At 33.7% G+C, this 17164-nt stretch overlaps 1 protein-coding gene across 1 annotated transcript in view; it reads left to right on the top strand.

Annotated features, from left to right (window-relative positions):
- LOC144436806 (uncharacterized) overlaps positions 1-17164 on the top strand; it is a 98496-nt gene that overhangs the window by 22693 nt on the left and 58639 nt on the right. Inside the window, exons 7-13 of the mRNA XM_078125665.1 lie at positions 1027-1153; positions 1413-1540; positions 2559-2673; positions 2979-3045; positions 7598-7846; positions 13290-14821; positions 16945-16971. Coding sequence (XP_077981791.1) covers positions 1027-1153; positions 1413-1540; positions 2559-2673; positions 2979-3045; positions 7598-7846; positions 13290-14821; positions 16945-16971 — 2245 coding nt within the window. The remainder of the gene's footprint in view (positions 1-1026; positions 1154-1412; positions 1541-2558; positions 2674-2978; positions 3046-7597; positions 7847-13289; positions 14822-16944; positions 16972-17164) is intronic.

Below are 17164 nucleotides of genomic sequence, written 5' to 3'. Positions count from 1 at the left end.
GAATATCTCACTCTCTGACTTGGTTATGACGATGTACATGTAGAGATGCAACAAATAGACATTGAGGCTTGAATAGTAATGATGCAAGATTGTTTTCCCTATGGCATTTTGTTTTGTATTATTTATGGCAAGTGTTGTGTAAATCTATCCAGTCTTGTCATAACACCTAGTAGCTCTTCACATGCACATAGTGTAGGCTTCTTACAAGTACAGTCTATGTGTTATATATTGTCAGATTTGTGCAACTGTTTTTGATAAGGGTGGTAAGTAAGTAAAATCTACCAGAGTTTTCTAGTCAGTTTTTCTTTCAAAAATAGTACAATATATGGAAAACTGTGTCACGATGGGCGAATGGTTAGAGTGGCCGGCTTGGAATATGCAGGTTGCAGGTTCGAGCTCCATTGCTGCCATTTGTTTCTCAGTGGCTAAACTCCTTGGGCAAGATTTGAACCACGACTGTGCCTCAGTCAACCCAGCTGTATAATTGGGGATGTGATATGATAGAGGCTGTAATGTGAATGCTTTAATCCTGTGCGCAAAGTGACTGTATCGTTAGATATTTGTTGAAAGTATGACAATGTCCATAGTGTTTAATAAGCAGATGGAACAGAGCTAAGACTGAATTGACTGGCGTTCAGCATAGTGTATGTGATAAAGGGGGAGTGTTTGGGTAAAATCTACCTGAGTTCCCCATGCATTTTACCAGGGGTTCACTACCCAAATTATGGTACATGGCATGGAAACCTTTGCAGATTTTACCAGATTTCTCGCCTCTGTTACTGTGGTTCCCAGACCTTAGCAACAATGCTACAGGGAAATCAAGCAAATAGTTTCTGAAAGTCACAAAATTTTGGTTCATCTAAACCATCATTTCGATTTCCATTTTGATTTTTTAACTCTATGAGTTGAATGTAAAACTTATAGTGGACAGGACTTCCAGTTGTTCTGAAAGAAACCTGAGATATAACTAAAATGATTATATTACTTTATTTTGTGTAATTTATTTTCATTCTTGTTTTTTCACAGAATTGCCGAAGTTGAGATAAAAAAGCAGAAACTACTTGCCATTAAGGAGAAGACAAGATTGGAGATGGAAAAAGAAACCAAGAGAGCAGAACTTGAGAAAGACAAAATTAGAGTTATGCAAATGAAGGTGAGGCTATTTTATCCTTTTATTCTTTTTGAACTAATTACTGTTCTTGGCTTGGTGATTATGGTTGTTGTGCTGTTGATTACTTTTTTTTGTATTTTTTATTACATTTGTTGTGTTGTTGTTTACATTTGTTGTGTTGTTGATTACGTTTGTGGTGGATTACATTTGTTGTGTTGTTAATTACATTTGTTGTGTTGTTGATTACGTTTGTTGTGTTCAAGTTTTTAATTTGATATTGTGTTTGACTTTGTACTTACAGCTAGAAGCACAAAAGGAGCATTGGTCCAAAGACAGTAGAATAGTACAACTTAGCAATATTGAACAAGAAGAAAAACAACTAAAGTTTGACACCTTGAATCTAGAAAAACTTCAAGTAGCTGTTAGTCGGTAAGTTGGTATTTGTATAAAGGTCCTTACTTTCATAGCTTCTCAGTGGAGAGAACGTCATTTAGGTCTGTGGAGGAAATAGAGAAACATATTGTTTTATACTGTGTTTAGTTTGACACTGAAACTAGCTTATAAGTCGGTAAAACTGCATGTACAAAAATAAAAAATTATGTTGTGTGTCTGTTAGATTACCATTTTGATGCCATAGAAAGTAAAATACCCCGGTATGAAAACAGCTTGTGTGCCTGAAGACATAAGAGTGACAAGTAATATGAGTACTGAAACTGAGTTTAGATAGCTACATTGTATGGGCAAACCTATAGTATTTGATGTATACTGTTTGGGCCAGCTGTCTGTTTTGATTTATTATCAATGTAAAATGCACCTCAGAAATAATTTCAACTCTTTAAATTTTTGCTGTTACTCTGTGCAAGAAAAGGCAAACCATTTCTCAGCTAAAATAAAGACAAAAACAAAAACAAATCGGGGTTCGCCCTACAGATTTATGAAATAGAAGTCAAAATGATTTCAGTCATATTAGAATCCAATATGGCCGCCGAATACAGTTCACTCTATGGGAATAAAGATTGATGATTTCCATGAAAACAAAGATGGTGATCCCAACATTTCTTTTATTGTTTAAGAAGGACTGGGAACAAGCTTTTATATGGCAATGTTTGGAAAGAATTGAAAAACTAATTTTCTGGGAAATCCTTGAATGCGTGCTACCTTAATACTGTCTACTATTAGACAAATGTTACGTATAACGTTGAACTCAGAGCCCCATGAAATCTCAATTATGCATTATAATTCTGATGTCAACACCAGCTGTATATGATTATCAACAATTGTAGTGATTGGCAAATATGTTTTATGAATGTCAAATGAAAACTCAGAGTTTTGTTTGTGAATAGAAATTTTCATTTGATACTGTGAACCCAGAGTCGATGAACATTCATTTTACACATTTTATAAGTGATTATTTACGTAATTTTTTTTTTCCTGTTTGTTTCTACAGTTTAGCAGCTGACCATGACAAGTTGTTACAAGAAGAGATCCGACTGAACTTAGAGGAAGAAAGATTACAACATGAAAAGAGACTGTATGAAAAAGAAGCTGACGAAGTTAAACAAGTAAATTATCTAATTTTTCTTTAGATTTGTTTTGAGTTTTGTCGGAATGTATCATGATGACATGTTTCAAAATATGTACTAGAAAAATGTGTCATTCCCTCAGAATGACCAAATAAGCATACTAAAGGTTTGACTGCTGTAAACAAAAGGAATTCAAATTCAAGAATCTGGCTACAGAGGGCGCACTTCACCTATCTCAATGGCTTACATCTATTGCTAGAACATATATGAGTACAGTATGACTCTGCCAGATTTCTGGGTTTTTGTTTACTCAAATCTTGTGTTTTCCTATCTCCATTTCACAGGAGGCAGCTAGAAATAGAGTGAGCAGGGAGATAGATCCATTTCACTCGCTTCATGAAAGGAGAAAAGGTACTTACAGTAATGGCAATTATAGCCTTACAATCAAAGCTGCTAGTAATTCTAACATTATGATGTAGAAAAAACTAATGGAGAATGAAATAAATAGAAGAGTTAATAATTAAGTGTCACAAGATCTAGGACAAGAAGGTTTTCATACCTAACCACAAATTCTAGATTTCCACCAGGAACGCTCACATTTAGCCAACTGCATATGGTCAATTTGTGTACAGTACAATTGTAAAGAGAATAGACAATCTTGAGCTTAATTCTGTTAACTCAAATAAGCTACTAGTATTCTATAAACAAAAAAACATACTCTTGACAATAAATGTTTATGGGCGCTGGGTTCATAGTCTCAAATGAAAATTTCTACTCACAGAGTCCAAAAATTTCGGATTCGCTCCAACTCGTTTTTTGCTTCTTGTCAGTAGAATATAAATTTTTATTTGATAATCAACATACTGGTGTAGAAATATATGCAAGTGTATACTTTGTACAGGTGGAGATAAATGTGATTATCCTAAACATTTCTTTAGCATTATAGCAGTACATAAATAGCTGAGATCCTTAGTAATGCATGATATAGTTGTCTTTATATCATTGATCATACATTATCGTATTTTTCATTTTACTGTCATTATCAATACTAATACTCATTCACATCATTCTCATCTCTTTCTTCTCATCTCTTTCTAAAAGCTTTGCTAGATGATCCATGGAGTATCAAAAATGATTTATCTTCCTTTGATGGTACTTGACTGTTTTCTCTTACTTATGTTTTGATAAATTTGCTTTTGTCAGTATTGTGTGTATCTCTGTTTGTGTGTGTGTGATTCTATACTACAAATGTTTGATGTGTATTTTTAAGTAAAGAGTAGATATTTAGTTGATTTGTGTGATGGTGACACCCCTAACATTATTGTAGTGATTGTAGTATGCACATTTTTTTATTTTCTTTGGACACAAAGTAGATTTTGAGTTGATTTGTCAAATAGGAGGTGCACCCCCTGACTGTTCCTGAATGCTTATTTTTTGTTGTTTCACTTGAGTTGATTGATCCAAAAGGGGATACACTCCCTAGCTTTTTATGCATAATATGTATTTTGCTTTTAATGTGAACACAAGGTAGATTTGGTTGATTTGTCCACTAGGGGATGCACCCCCTGACTGTTTCAATCTTCTTACCTTACCACACAAACTAATTTGAGTTGATTTGTTTGATAGTGGATTCACCCACCTTGTTGCTTCTAACTTTGCTGTGCATGAATTGACCTTGGATGACCTTCTGTTGACCTCATGACATCACCTGATTTGATTGTTTATAAATATGATTAGAAACATCTACTTGTGTGATTATTACATACTGTGTGTTTAATATAATACGATTTATATTTACAAAATCTCATATTTCTTCCAGTTTTTTAAAATGTGTATTTGGTTATTTAAAGTGGCCATGTGGATGAGAATTGGGTATTTATTTTGAATTTTGAATTTATAAAACATTTTCATCATGACTTCATACTTGAAAAGTGAATGTAAAACAACATAGACCAAGTCCTTGTTTGTAACTCAATAAATTGCAAAAGATTAATACCGGTAAATGTGTAAAATGGTTGTTATTGTACATACAATAACACACTTTTTACACACTAATACATTGAGTTTACAAACACAGACTTTTTCAATGTAACATGTTGTTTCACTTTGATTTCTCAAGTAGGAAGCCATGATAAAATTGTTTTATAAACCAAAATAAATACCCCAATCCTCATCCATATGGCCACTCTAAATAATAGAAACACTAAAAATTGCATAATAAAATGTTGATTTAATAAACATTAGAATAATGGAAACAAAATTGAAATGATAAATGGATAAGTTCAGAATTATTTATGCATGAAACACAAAGTTTTCCAGTAGTCCTTGAAGCTCTCCAGTTAACCTGTGCATGAATACGACATCATACCTTATGTAAATAAGTCATTTAGACTAATTGTAGTGTTCAGTTCAGAATCAAAAGTTCAGTTTGGAAAACTCCAAAACATCTTTCTTTTAAACCTGGAAAAAAATCATGAAAATTTAAAATGTTGTAAGTACAAAGTAAACTGTATCGACTTTGTGAGAATATTTCAATCAATTAATCATTGATTGATTGATTGATTGATTGATTGAGAATATTTAGATTCAAGATATCAGTAAAAATTTCAGTTTTGATAAATCAGAACGAAAACATGAAAGAGACAGACAGACAGACAGACAGACACGGACAGGGGGGAGGAACGATATCCAACTTTTGTATATGACTTTTCACTAAGCTTTCATATGCAAACATCTATAACACGTTTATAATCAACATAAAAGGGACATTTTATCACCTTTCACAATTTCAAATACATGTCACATCTGTAGAATTTAACAAGATTAATTTCCATGGCAACAACAGACTGCTGGGCCATGTCAGGAAATTCTTGTTAATAATTGTCTATTATCATCTTGAAAAAGCTACGAAAACACATAATGTTTAGAATCACAAATGACTGATTTGTCATTCAGGCATATAGCATAAGGACACACCTTTTCAATTTTATGTTTCTCATTACCTGGTTAATCTTTTATTTCATCAATCCAGTGAAATAATAGAAAAAATAGATGCCCTCTATGGGAGAATTAGCAGTGCCATGAGTGTAAGACGACAACCCCACAAACACACATCTGAATGAAAATTAATGGTCACTGCTAAAATTCTTCAATAAATTTGTAATAAAAGAAATAATTCAGAGTTCCCTTCTCACTTTAATTGTCATTTGTAAGTCATTCAGACAGTGAAAATATGATAATCATTTACAATCATTATGAATTTAAATTATCAACATGTAACATTGTTCACATATACTTATATACTTGTTTTTAAAACTTTTTAAACATTTGTTAACCGACATCATTTTTAAGGTGTTATGATGGGAAACGTAAAATTAAAAATGGCTGCCCTTATAGTGACATGTGCGTCATGTCATTTTTTCATTTAAAAACCATCACCATATATCCATTCATACTAACATCATTATTATTATTGCATTTTCCTCCTCCCATTCACATGCTGCAGACTTGATGGATATTGATGATGTATGGGCACTTGATGATGATGAATCTGGTACTAACAATTTTATGATCATTTTTCTGTAGTTTCTCCCTGTATCAATAATCATGCTTGCTTAGAAGTGAAACAATGCCAACTGTCTTTTCTTTTGTATGTATTGTATTTTGAGTGGAAAATTTGTCTTTAACTTGGTTATTTCTGAGAAAAGTTTCTTATTTGTGTGACCATTTTGAAATAGAAAAAGGAGGGACATTTTATTAGATAATCTATTTGAAGCTTGTGAAAAATTGCTGAATACAATGATTCAAAATTGTATACTTTGTAAAAAATTGTATCCTAATGATATTTTACCAAATTCTGCTTAGGGACAATTGCACAATGTCACAAAACTCAATCAGCAAACTTTGTTCATGGTGGTGGTGGTGGTGGGTGGATGGGTGGTGGTGGGGGGGGGGGGGGGTCTGGCATCAGTATGATTGCTGAACTTCATTTTCGCACTTCTACTCAAATTTCAACAAAAAAAACTCACTTCTTCAATGACAACAGCTTTTGTATTTACTACTGAGATGTTGATATTAAAGTTGGAAAAAAATTTACTTCTAATGTGATATATGGTGCTGGCTTTCTGGTAGTATTTAATTGTGTTTAATGTGTTGACAATCATCAATCATAGTGGTGTGACAGCTACACATTTCATCATAGTTTACATAATATAAAACATCTGATTTTGCTCTTGTGAACATTCATTTAGGGGGAGGGGGGGGAGGGGTTTGACCTAAACGAACGGTGTTTGTTTGTTGAGCTTGTTCGACATTGTGCGATTGTCCCATAGCTGTTAGTGATTCTATGATGGGTTTACACAGATGGAAACATTATTATGTTGCTAAGCAACCCTCATTATCTCCTTGCATGCAAGCTTACTCTTTATTGGTCGTAATTATCCATTAATAACAATGACAGTCTCAGTGATGAAATGAGTTGACAGTTGATGACTACATTATGTATATCAATAGATTAATGCTATCAAATGTAATTTGTAACAACTCTACCTTACATTGTTGTCAACTGTTCATTAAGTGGCCTCAGTTGACCCTTCTCTTAGTTGCCATGACAACAGACTAAAACATTAATTCGTGTGCTTACAATGACATCAACGCTTCCAACTTTACTTCCTGACTTTCCCTTTCTGCTGGCCCTTCCGGTTTGTGTGCTGTTGTTTTGCATAAAAATGGGAAATAAAACCCATCTGTCTACTAGAAATGCAAATTCAATTACCCATCCGGTCATGCAACAGTGAACTACCTCTCAGAGAATTTCCCCTTCTGGTGACTCTCAGCCTATTAGGCCTTCCAACTCACGGCATTCTAGCGCAGTACTTTTCCCAAGGCTGTTGTCGTTAACTCACCGCTGTCTCTGTACTCCGGATTGCCAGTGCCATCATCCGTATTATCTTTGTTTTTACAGAGGAAAGGAAAAAAGGGATAATCCCTCCATTGAATAGTCCATTATCCTCGGAAGCAGAATCACCATTCCAATCATCCAGTCAGTCAGGTCAACCCCAGTTCACAGGTGGAGATCTATTTAGTTGCAGAGTAGAGGTTCCAACGTCTCCCGCTGGAAGCATTTTTGAGGATAATTTTGTAGACATCTCAGAAAGCGAGGCTGAGTTTACCATTTCAGTGGAACTGGACACTGACTTTAAAACTGTATCCGGTAGGTTTTATTTGAAAAAAAACAACTCTGTGAAAAGTTTAACATATATACATGAGAATTAAGTTAGGGCGTGGACTATAGAATAATCATAACATTCAGGACAATGTTTGTGTCTTGTGTCAAGTTTACTACTACGGTGCAAGGTAAGTAAAAACCTAATTTATTTGTTCCAAGATATTGTTAAAAATATACCGTAGTACTTATTTCAGAATGTATGTAGTGACCTCGGTAATATTGGAAGTAAATGTATCTATGTAACATACAATGTGCAGTTTCATCCAAGTTGTTAACAGTTAGAAATATGACAACACTGAGAGAAGGGGAGAGAGAGAGAGAGAGAGAGAGAGAGAGAGAGAGAGAGAGAGAGAGAGAGAGAGAGAGAGAGAGAGAGAGAGAGAGAGAGAGAGAGAGAGAGAGAGAGAGAGAGAGAGAGAGAGAGAGAGAGAGAGAGAGCAAATGTGTGTGTGTGTGTGCGTATGTATTTATGTATGTGTTATGTGTGTGTATTATGTATGTATGTATGTATGTATGTATGTATGTATGTATGTATGTATGTGTGTATGTATAGTGTGTATGTACGTATGTACGTACGTACGTATGTATGTATGTATGTACATACGTATGTATGTATGTATGTATGTATGTATGTATGTATGTATGTATGTATGTACGTACGTACGTATGTATGTATGTATGTATGTATGTATATTTTATTATGATTAAAAGTATTTTTCTGAGATTTTGTAGTACAAAGACATCAATATAAATCCATTACTGGTCACAGTTTGAATATTTTACAATGTTCAACAGTTGTGATGTATTAATAGTTATTGGATTGAAATGCAAATGAGATGAACACATTTCTGAAGTAATACAAGGGGTTGTATTATTCTAGGTAGGATTACCTCATGTAACACGTGTGTGTGTGTGTGTGTGTGTCCAATATATGGTTGAAAATAATATGTGACATTGTTAATTGTGATTGTAATGGTGTAAATTGCATAGTGATGAATGAATGAAATTTAACTTTCAAAAATGATTATTGGGATGATTTTAAATTAGTAAGTCACACCATCTTATTATGTAAAACAAGAGCAACTTATATTGTAAATAACTGAAGTTACCAATAAAAATCTTATCAATATAAAAAAAAAAAAAAATTATATAAAGAAACACTTAGTAAAAATAACCTTAGTAAAATTCAATAATTGTTGAACTGAAGCAAAATATGATGTGCCATGTTTGATTGTGTGTATTTTGTGGTAAATGTTTTTGAGTTTTTGGTCACATTCACTCAAAATTATATTATATACACTGTATACAAATTTGGACAATTTTTGCCGTAATGTATTTGATACAGAAATAGAATATTTTGAAGCAATTCTCTGTCGGAGAAGTCATTAAAACTGGAAAATTTGACCAGAATAAATACTTTCAGTGCCAAATATTTGGGTAAATGATGTATTCACTCTGGAGTTTAAATGTTTTGCTGTAGAATGTAATGATATAATTTAGAATACCCCAAAACTAAATATACAACTTAATTGGAGTTCAAGCAGCGATTGTAGTTTTGGAAAATTTTAGTCAAAATGATATACCTTGAACCATGAAACACTGAGTAAAATATATAGTTAGAATGTAGTCCAGAATTCAGTAATTTGGTTTTTTTAGTGATGAACGATTTTTTGGAATGATTAAGAAATCTATTTGAGCTTCCCAATGAAGTGAGTAAAGTAAAGGAATCAAGTAGAAAAATATGCTTTTATTCATTCAAAAAATAGAGTTATTATTTATTTAGTAGGTGTGACAGGTGGAGATATAACATTGTATAATGTTTAATATTATCAAAAGGATGATTCATATATTGTCAATGGCCAGGTTAGTCGGTAAAACGGATGTTACCGGCAGTAGAAAAAAATAATTTCAGATTGCGTTTGAAACAAAATGTTGCTAAAAATCATTAATATCAACCAAGAGTGATCAGCTTGTAAAATGGATTTGAGGAGAAAAACATTATTTGAGACTAAATTTTTGAAAAATTTATTACAAAATGTTGCTACAAAGCATGACACCAACCTGGAATGAATCAGCAGATAAAATGGATGTTAGCAGAAAAAGATAATTTAAAAAAAATCATGTTTTTGAAATATTTGTCACATCTGTTACCAAATGCATGAATGATATATGTTGGTCTGTTTAATAGGGAATTTGGATGTCAGGAACAATAATTCATAATTCCTCTTTATGATCTCAATTTTTGAAAAATTATTAATATTTTGCAGTTAAAAAACATTTATTTCATAGAAAGATGTACATGATATTGAGAAATTTTGTTGATGAAATTCCATGTTATCATATGTTGACATCCAAACTTGACAACTGTTGTTATTTTTACACATTTGTCAAGTGTGTCCAGTGACTGTGTGTAGCATGAACAATTAAAGATATGTCTAATTACTGTCACAATATTTCTTCATATTATGCATATTACTCAAATATTCAAAGTGAACTGAGTTTAAAAACACAAGAAATACTATACTTTCATTTTCATATAATTACTTTCAACTAAAATCATACGAAAAATAGTAACGATGTTTTATGTACCTTTTCCAAACAACATTTAATAAAAGATAAAATTGAGAATGAAAGACATTATCCTCATTGTAGTCACTTCAGATAAAATACATAATATCGACCAAAGAAAAATATGGAATGTATACTAATAATGTGTGTACTGTAATCCCAGAGGAACCATCATTAAAGTGTACAAAGCCAAATTGTGTTTTTAGCTGTCATTTTTGTCATAAACAATTAAAATATTTCAATATTATAGTATTTCTTCATATTATGTACATACAGTAAAAAACGTTTATTTCATAGAAAGATGTTATTGCCCATTAGTTTTCTTCGTTTAGCCAAGGAAAATTGGAGTGAGCCAAGGGGCCTTTGACAGTCACTACGAGTCACTAGACGAGTATTCACAAACCTTAGGTCAAGAGTATTTTCTGGCTGAATGAGGGAATATTTGAGAATAACATAATTATATCGGTGCCAGTAATATCAAAGGCAATCCAGGGAAGGTAATGGCAATTTTGAATGTTTTGAACACAACAGAACCAGTGATGCCGATACGGTTGTCGTGACGTAGAACGACCAGAGTATATATTCCATATTTTTTGTTCAACTTGATATTATTAACTGTATCCTTGTATTATAAGGAGTTGTGTAATCATTGTTAGTTCAACCTAACACAATGATATGTAATGTATTGTATGTATATCAGCACTCGGGAGGTAATTTCATAACAAACACATTAAATTATTGATTAGTATATAATGATCACCAGTTGACTACTTACTTACTCATACAAGTTGTACGAGTTATGTACCCTGTAGGTTAGTAATTAGAGTGTATATGTACACCTTAGGTTAGTAATTAGAGTGTTTATGTACCCCTTAGGTTAGTCATTAGAGTGTTTAATAATACACTTATAATGTATCAACAGATGAGTAATTAAAAGCTTTCAATAACCCTTGTCTACAAGTTAATGATTTTACTTGGATATTGACATGTTTACATTTCATATCACAACTACTTGTGATAAATTATTCTGCTCACTTAAAATTTGTTTCATTGTTCAGTGTTGGCAGCCCAAGTAACATGGATAGAGATGGGGGTTGGGAGGGATGGTGTGGTTTGGGGAGGGGGGGGGGGGGAGTAATGATAGTTCTATGTATTTGAGGAACCCCAGGAATAGAATGACCTTGCAGGGCTTTAGTTAAAATTTGGGGTACTTAGATAGTAACAGAGATGGGAATATGGGAAAACTTGTATAGATTCCTATATACCATGCTTGTAACATAATTTTAGCCGTCAATGCTAGGGAAAGTAAAGTGTATTTTACCTACCTACTGCTTTTAATAAAACACTTTCATCATAAACTAATGACACAAGGCTCATTTATTAGGTCAGCCTGACGTGTAACAGAGATAATTTTATTAGCTAAAACAAATACAGGTATTCAATGATTCGTGAGAATTCTACAAGTTTATAATTAGAATTACTTATTTGCTTCACTTAGTAGTAGGTAGCTTGTAATATGAAACTAAAATAATTAAAAAAAAAACACTTCAACATTTTAGATCGCCATTATTGATTTCATAATTTAATGACATTGATATTCATATATTCCCAGTGGAAATTAATATCATAGCGATTAATGATTAGTACAAGGTGATAAAGTTTGTGTAGTAAGGGTGATAGTCATATTTATTGTATCCTTGGTCAAACTCTCTGCTGGAAATGAATAATTCATAGTTTGGTTTTATTGGAACACATAATAGAATTCCCAGGGGAATTATTAAGGGTTAAGAACCTCAGATGAAATAAGTAAAATAAAAGAGGAATTGAAGTAAACAGAAAATTGATATTAAAGATGACAAAAGAAACTCTAATACAACTGTTGACATCAGACTGTAGATGAACAGAACCTGTTACAAACAGGGAAAGTAAAGAACTGATCAGAATTGGACTAATGAAATTTAGCACAGCATGTTGAAAGCACAGAGACAAGTATGACATTTCATCATTTGATATGGACAATTTTATGGCCACTTTACATAATTATTCACGTTCACAAACAAATTTCCCGTTCCCCTTGTCATTTCATGTACATGTAAACGAGGCCATTAAACTGTTGTTATCCTTGTTTAAAAATTGTTTTGTTTATAAAAGGAAAAACAAGGGGGAAAAAAACAGTTGTTGTCAAACCAAACCATGGTGTGTAATACAAGTATCTGTTGTTCCAACATGTTGAGCCAAGTGTTATTAGTTTATTAATCCAATTCAGTTGTTTACTTTCCCTGTTTGTAACATGTTCCGTTCTTCCATGGTCTGATGTCAGCAGTTGTATAATGATCTAGGAAATACTACTCTCAAAATTCTTGAGTCAAAGTAGAAGTGGAATCATACAAAAATATCATAAATGAAAAAAATACAGTTTATGAGAGTTAACTTAAAAGCACATAATTCATTGCCAGGTTCTCAGAGATGTGCCAAACAACTATTTTCTCACTGTTAAAGTTTTCTTCCCAAATGAATATAGGCGTGTCAGATGTCCGTAAATTTCTCAGTCAGTTGTAACTTGTAATTGCCCAAAAATAAAGAAAATGAATAAACCTGTTACATAACAACCTGTGTCCTATCAGGTCACCATGTGTACAGCAAATAGTTCAGACCTTGTCAAAGGATTTAAGCTGACCAGAAATAAATAGCATATTGGCAAAGATTAAACCAGCCATATGCAGAGTATGACTATGAGTCATTCCCCCCCCCCCCCCCGAAAAAAAACAACCAACAACAACAAACCATTAGACCATCCATCATAACACCACAGTATGTCCATATTAAATATTTTTGTCTAATTATGCATATTGACTCTCAGTTTCAGCGGAAGAGGATGATCTCTGGTCATCAATACCTAACACACCAACCAATCAGGTTGAAGCATTTGAGAGTGCACCTAACGAATCACAATCAACCAATCCCGGAGAAGCAGCTGACAATGGAAGTAAGTCAGTTTATCCTAATGAAGCAGGTGAGAGTTCATCTGGTAATGAGTTTAAGCTGACCAAGCCTATTGAGGCAGATGATGGTATACCAGGTAATGAAATCCAGCCAGCCAATCCAATTTTGGCTTATTATTGTGCACCTGGGAATGATGACCAGTTGACCAATCCCGTGGCAGCTGATGAGAGTGCACCTGCTGGCGAAGTCTACTTAACCAATCCTATAGGAGCAGATGTGTCTCAAAATGAAGCCCAGTCACCCAATCTCAATGAAACAAGTGATACTGTGCCTGGAAATAAAAAACAATCTGCCAGTAGAATAGTACTGATTAACAGTGCATCTAGGAATACAATTCAGTGGGGCAGTAATGTTGAAGACGGCAAAAGTACACCTGGTAAAAAGAACCAGTTTGGCATAAGTACACCTGGCAATGAAATTCAGTGGGACAGTAATATTGAAGGCAACAAAAGCACACCTGATACTAAGAACAAACTTGATAGTAGTGCACCTGGAAGTGAAATTCGATGGGGTACCAATATTGAAGATAGTACTAAGCACAAGTTTGACAGTGGTGCACCTGGGAATGACATTCAGTGGGGTACCAATATTGAAGATAGTGAAAGCACACCTGGTACTAAGCACAAGTTTGACAGTGGTGCACCTGGGAATGACATTCAGTGGGGTACCAATATTGAAGATAGTGAAAGCACACCTGGTACTAAGCACAAGTTTGACAGTGGTGCACCTGGGAATGACATTCAGTGGGGTACCAATATTGAAGATAGTGAAAGCACACCTGGTACTAAGCACAAGTTTGACAGTGGTGCACCTGGGAATGACATTCAATGGGATACTAATATTAAAGGCAACAAAAGCACACCTGGTACTAAGCACAAAAGTGACAGTAGTGGACCTTGGAATGACATTCAGTGGGACAGTCACATTGAAGACAGCAAAAATACACCTGGCAATAAGAACTTGGTTGACAGTAATATAGAAGTAGTTGATAATGCACCTGGGACTGGAATTCACTGGGCTGATCCCATTGAAACTTATGAGAACTCACCTGGTAGTGACAACCAATTTGACAGTAGTACTGAGGAGGTTGACCAGATACCTGGTACTGAGAACCAATGGGAAAGTAGTATTGAAGGGGTTGACAACACACCTGGGAATGACATTCAGTGGGCCAATCATTTTGAAGCAAGTGACAACACACCTTACAATGACAGCCAGTTAACCAATCAGGATGAAGAACCAGTAGAAGCACCACCTGTTCCTGACAGGCTACCAACCAATCTGATGTCAGTTCCTGCCCTCACTATAACATCAGTGGAAGACGACAACGACAATTTCAATCAAGATGAAAACGACAATTTCAATCAAGATGAAGACGAGCTGATTGAGGTAAATAATCATTTCTAATCATAAACTTGTTGTGAAATATATCTGCTGTACAGTAAATATTTGTTCATGGCTGTTAAGGTGTTCTCTATATTTTTCACATCTTAATAAATTATGTATATATTAAGCACTGCATAAGTTAATTGCTGTTAAAACGTCACAACTTTTTACAATAATTTTGCACACATTTCTAATGATATAGGGCTAAATAAATCTTTTGTAGTATTATACTTTCATCAAATTCTTCATGTGAAATGAAACATCCTTGTTTTAGTATTACGGTCATGAATTCAAAGTAGTATATCACAGAAATATCATATTTGTTGCTAGTTATTGAAAATGAATGTGACAGTTACTCGTTGTCTATGAATGGAGTTAATTTTTGTTAGAATAGTAGGGGGTATGAGATGACCTGATGTGCTCCAGAGATTATTGTCACTGGCTTAGTTGAAAGAACAGATTGCAAACAACGAGTCACGGATTAGTTAAATTACTCAATTATAAAATGTAGTCACACACCTGTGATACAAATAATAGTGCAGGTCATCTCTACTGGTTTTTACAAGATTATTTCCTGTAAATCCAGACTTTTAATTGTAAGGGTCTGTTAGTGTTAATGTTAACGTAAGGGAATTGTCTTGTTGCAGAACCACTTTACAATCAAGTGCATTGAAATATCTGTTTCTAATATCAAAAGCCACACAACTACAACAATTATTGATACAATGAAACCATTATATATAAATACAGAGTTCGTGATGCCGAGACAGTCATTAGAATTTGAGTGGCTGACTATGCTCATAGTATTGTTGCATGCTGGGTAATAATATGATTGTATGATCACATTAGAATGTATACTACATGACGTATGTTAGCATTGTCAAGAATTTATGTGATAATGGAGTGATAATAATCATGTTGGATATCATGTATAATATGTAGCTGAGTAAACCATGTGATAACTTTACAAAGGGAATAACATTACATTGGATGATGCATACTTTATAGAAACCATGTGATAAGGGAATGATATCACATTGGATGATGCATACTTTATAGAAACCATGTGATAAGGGAATGATATCACACTGGGTGATGCATAATGGAATGCTGTATACAGCAAACCATTTGATAATGGAATGATAACTCATTGGATGATGCATACATGTAATATGATGTACTGTAGAGAAACCATGTGATAAGGGAATGTTGTCACATTGGATGATGTATACTATAGAGAAACCATGTGATAAGGGAATGTTGTCACATTGGATGATGTATGCTGTAGAGAAACCATGCGATAAGGGCAGATATCACATTGGATGATGCATAATGGAATGCCGTGTACAACAAACCACGTGATAAGGGAATGATATCACATTGGATGATGTGTACATGTATGCTGTAGAGAAATCATGTGATAAGGGAATGTTATCACATTAGATGATACATATCGTGTTGTACAGTAATCAGGTGATAAGGGAATGATATCTACAAACATTGCCACAACTTATTGTATTGCCAATCAGTGGGAAATATGCATGTCATGTGATAAAGGAGTTAGTGCATGGTAATATAAGGTATGTAAGTCGTAGAGTAGGAAAGAATACCATGGTGGTGGAAGGTGTATAGGTCATGCACATGTAGTATAGGAATTGTGTCATGGTAGAATGTATAGTGTTATGCCGTGATAGATCATGTTATGGTGGCAGGTACAATGTTTACATTGTGTAGTGTCCTGCAATGTAGGAATTATGTCATGTTTCATGGTAGCATATGAATTGTATCATGGGCAAAGGTGCAATGTCATGTAGTTATGAACTATGTCACGGTAGAATGTTAGTATAGTGTCATGCAGTAGGAATGGTACAACCACACAAAGTAATGTGATGCAGTGTTGAAATTGTATCTTGGTAGAAAATGTAATGTCATGCAGTGTAGAATGATGTCATTGTGTATGTAGAAGGTATAGTGTTATGCGCAAAGAAAAATTCTTGGTATAAGGTATATAATAAATCATGGAAAAGATAGACTAGTCATAAAGTAAAATAGACTAATTAAATAATGTATATTTTCAGTCAATTAACAGGTTTTCTAAATTTTATTTTTCCCTCTGTGTGCAACAGATTTATATGTTAGATGAAAACAACCAGGTAAGAAAGTTTAACATCACAATATGATTTCACTTTAGCTAAAAATGCAAAACTGTCGGAATTTAAGAAAATTATTATCACATTACAATTAATTTAATTCAATTTTAATGTACATAAACAGAGATAAATTAATTTGAATAACTGTTGATTTAATTATGGCCAACTTGAATAAGTTTTATGAGAACACCTTTTT

The sequence above is a fragment of the Glandiceps talaboti genome, chromosome 6 (genome assembly GCF_964340395.1).
Source record: "Glandiceps talaboti chromosome 6, keGlaTala1.1, whole genome shotgun sequence".
Classification (NCBI taxonomy): Eukaryota; Metazoa; Hemichordata; class Enteropneusta; family Spengelidae; genus Glandiceps; species Glandiceps talaboti.
Note: the sequence above shows the minus strand (reverse complement) of the source record. Positions and strands in the feature narration are given on the sequence as shown.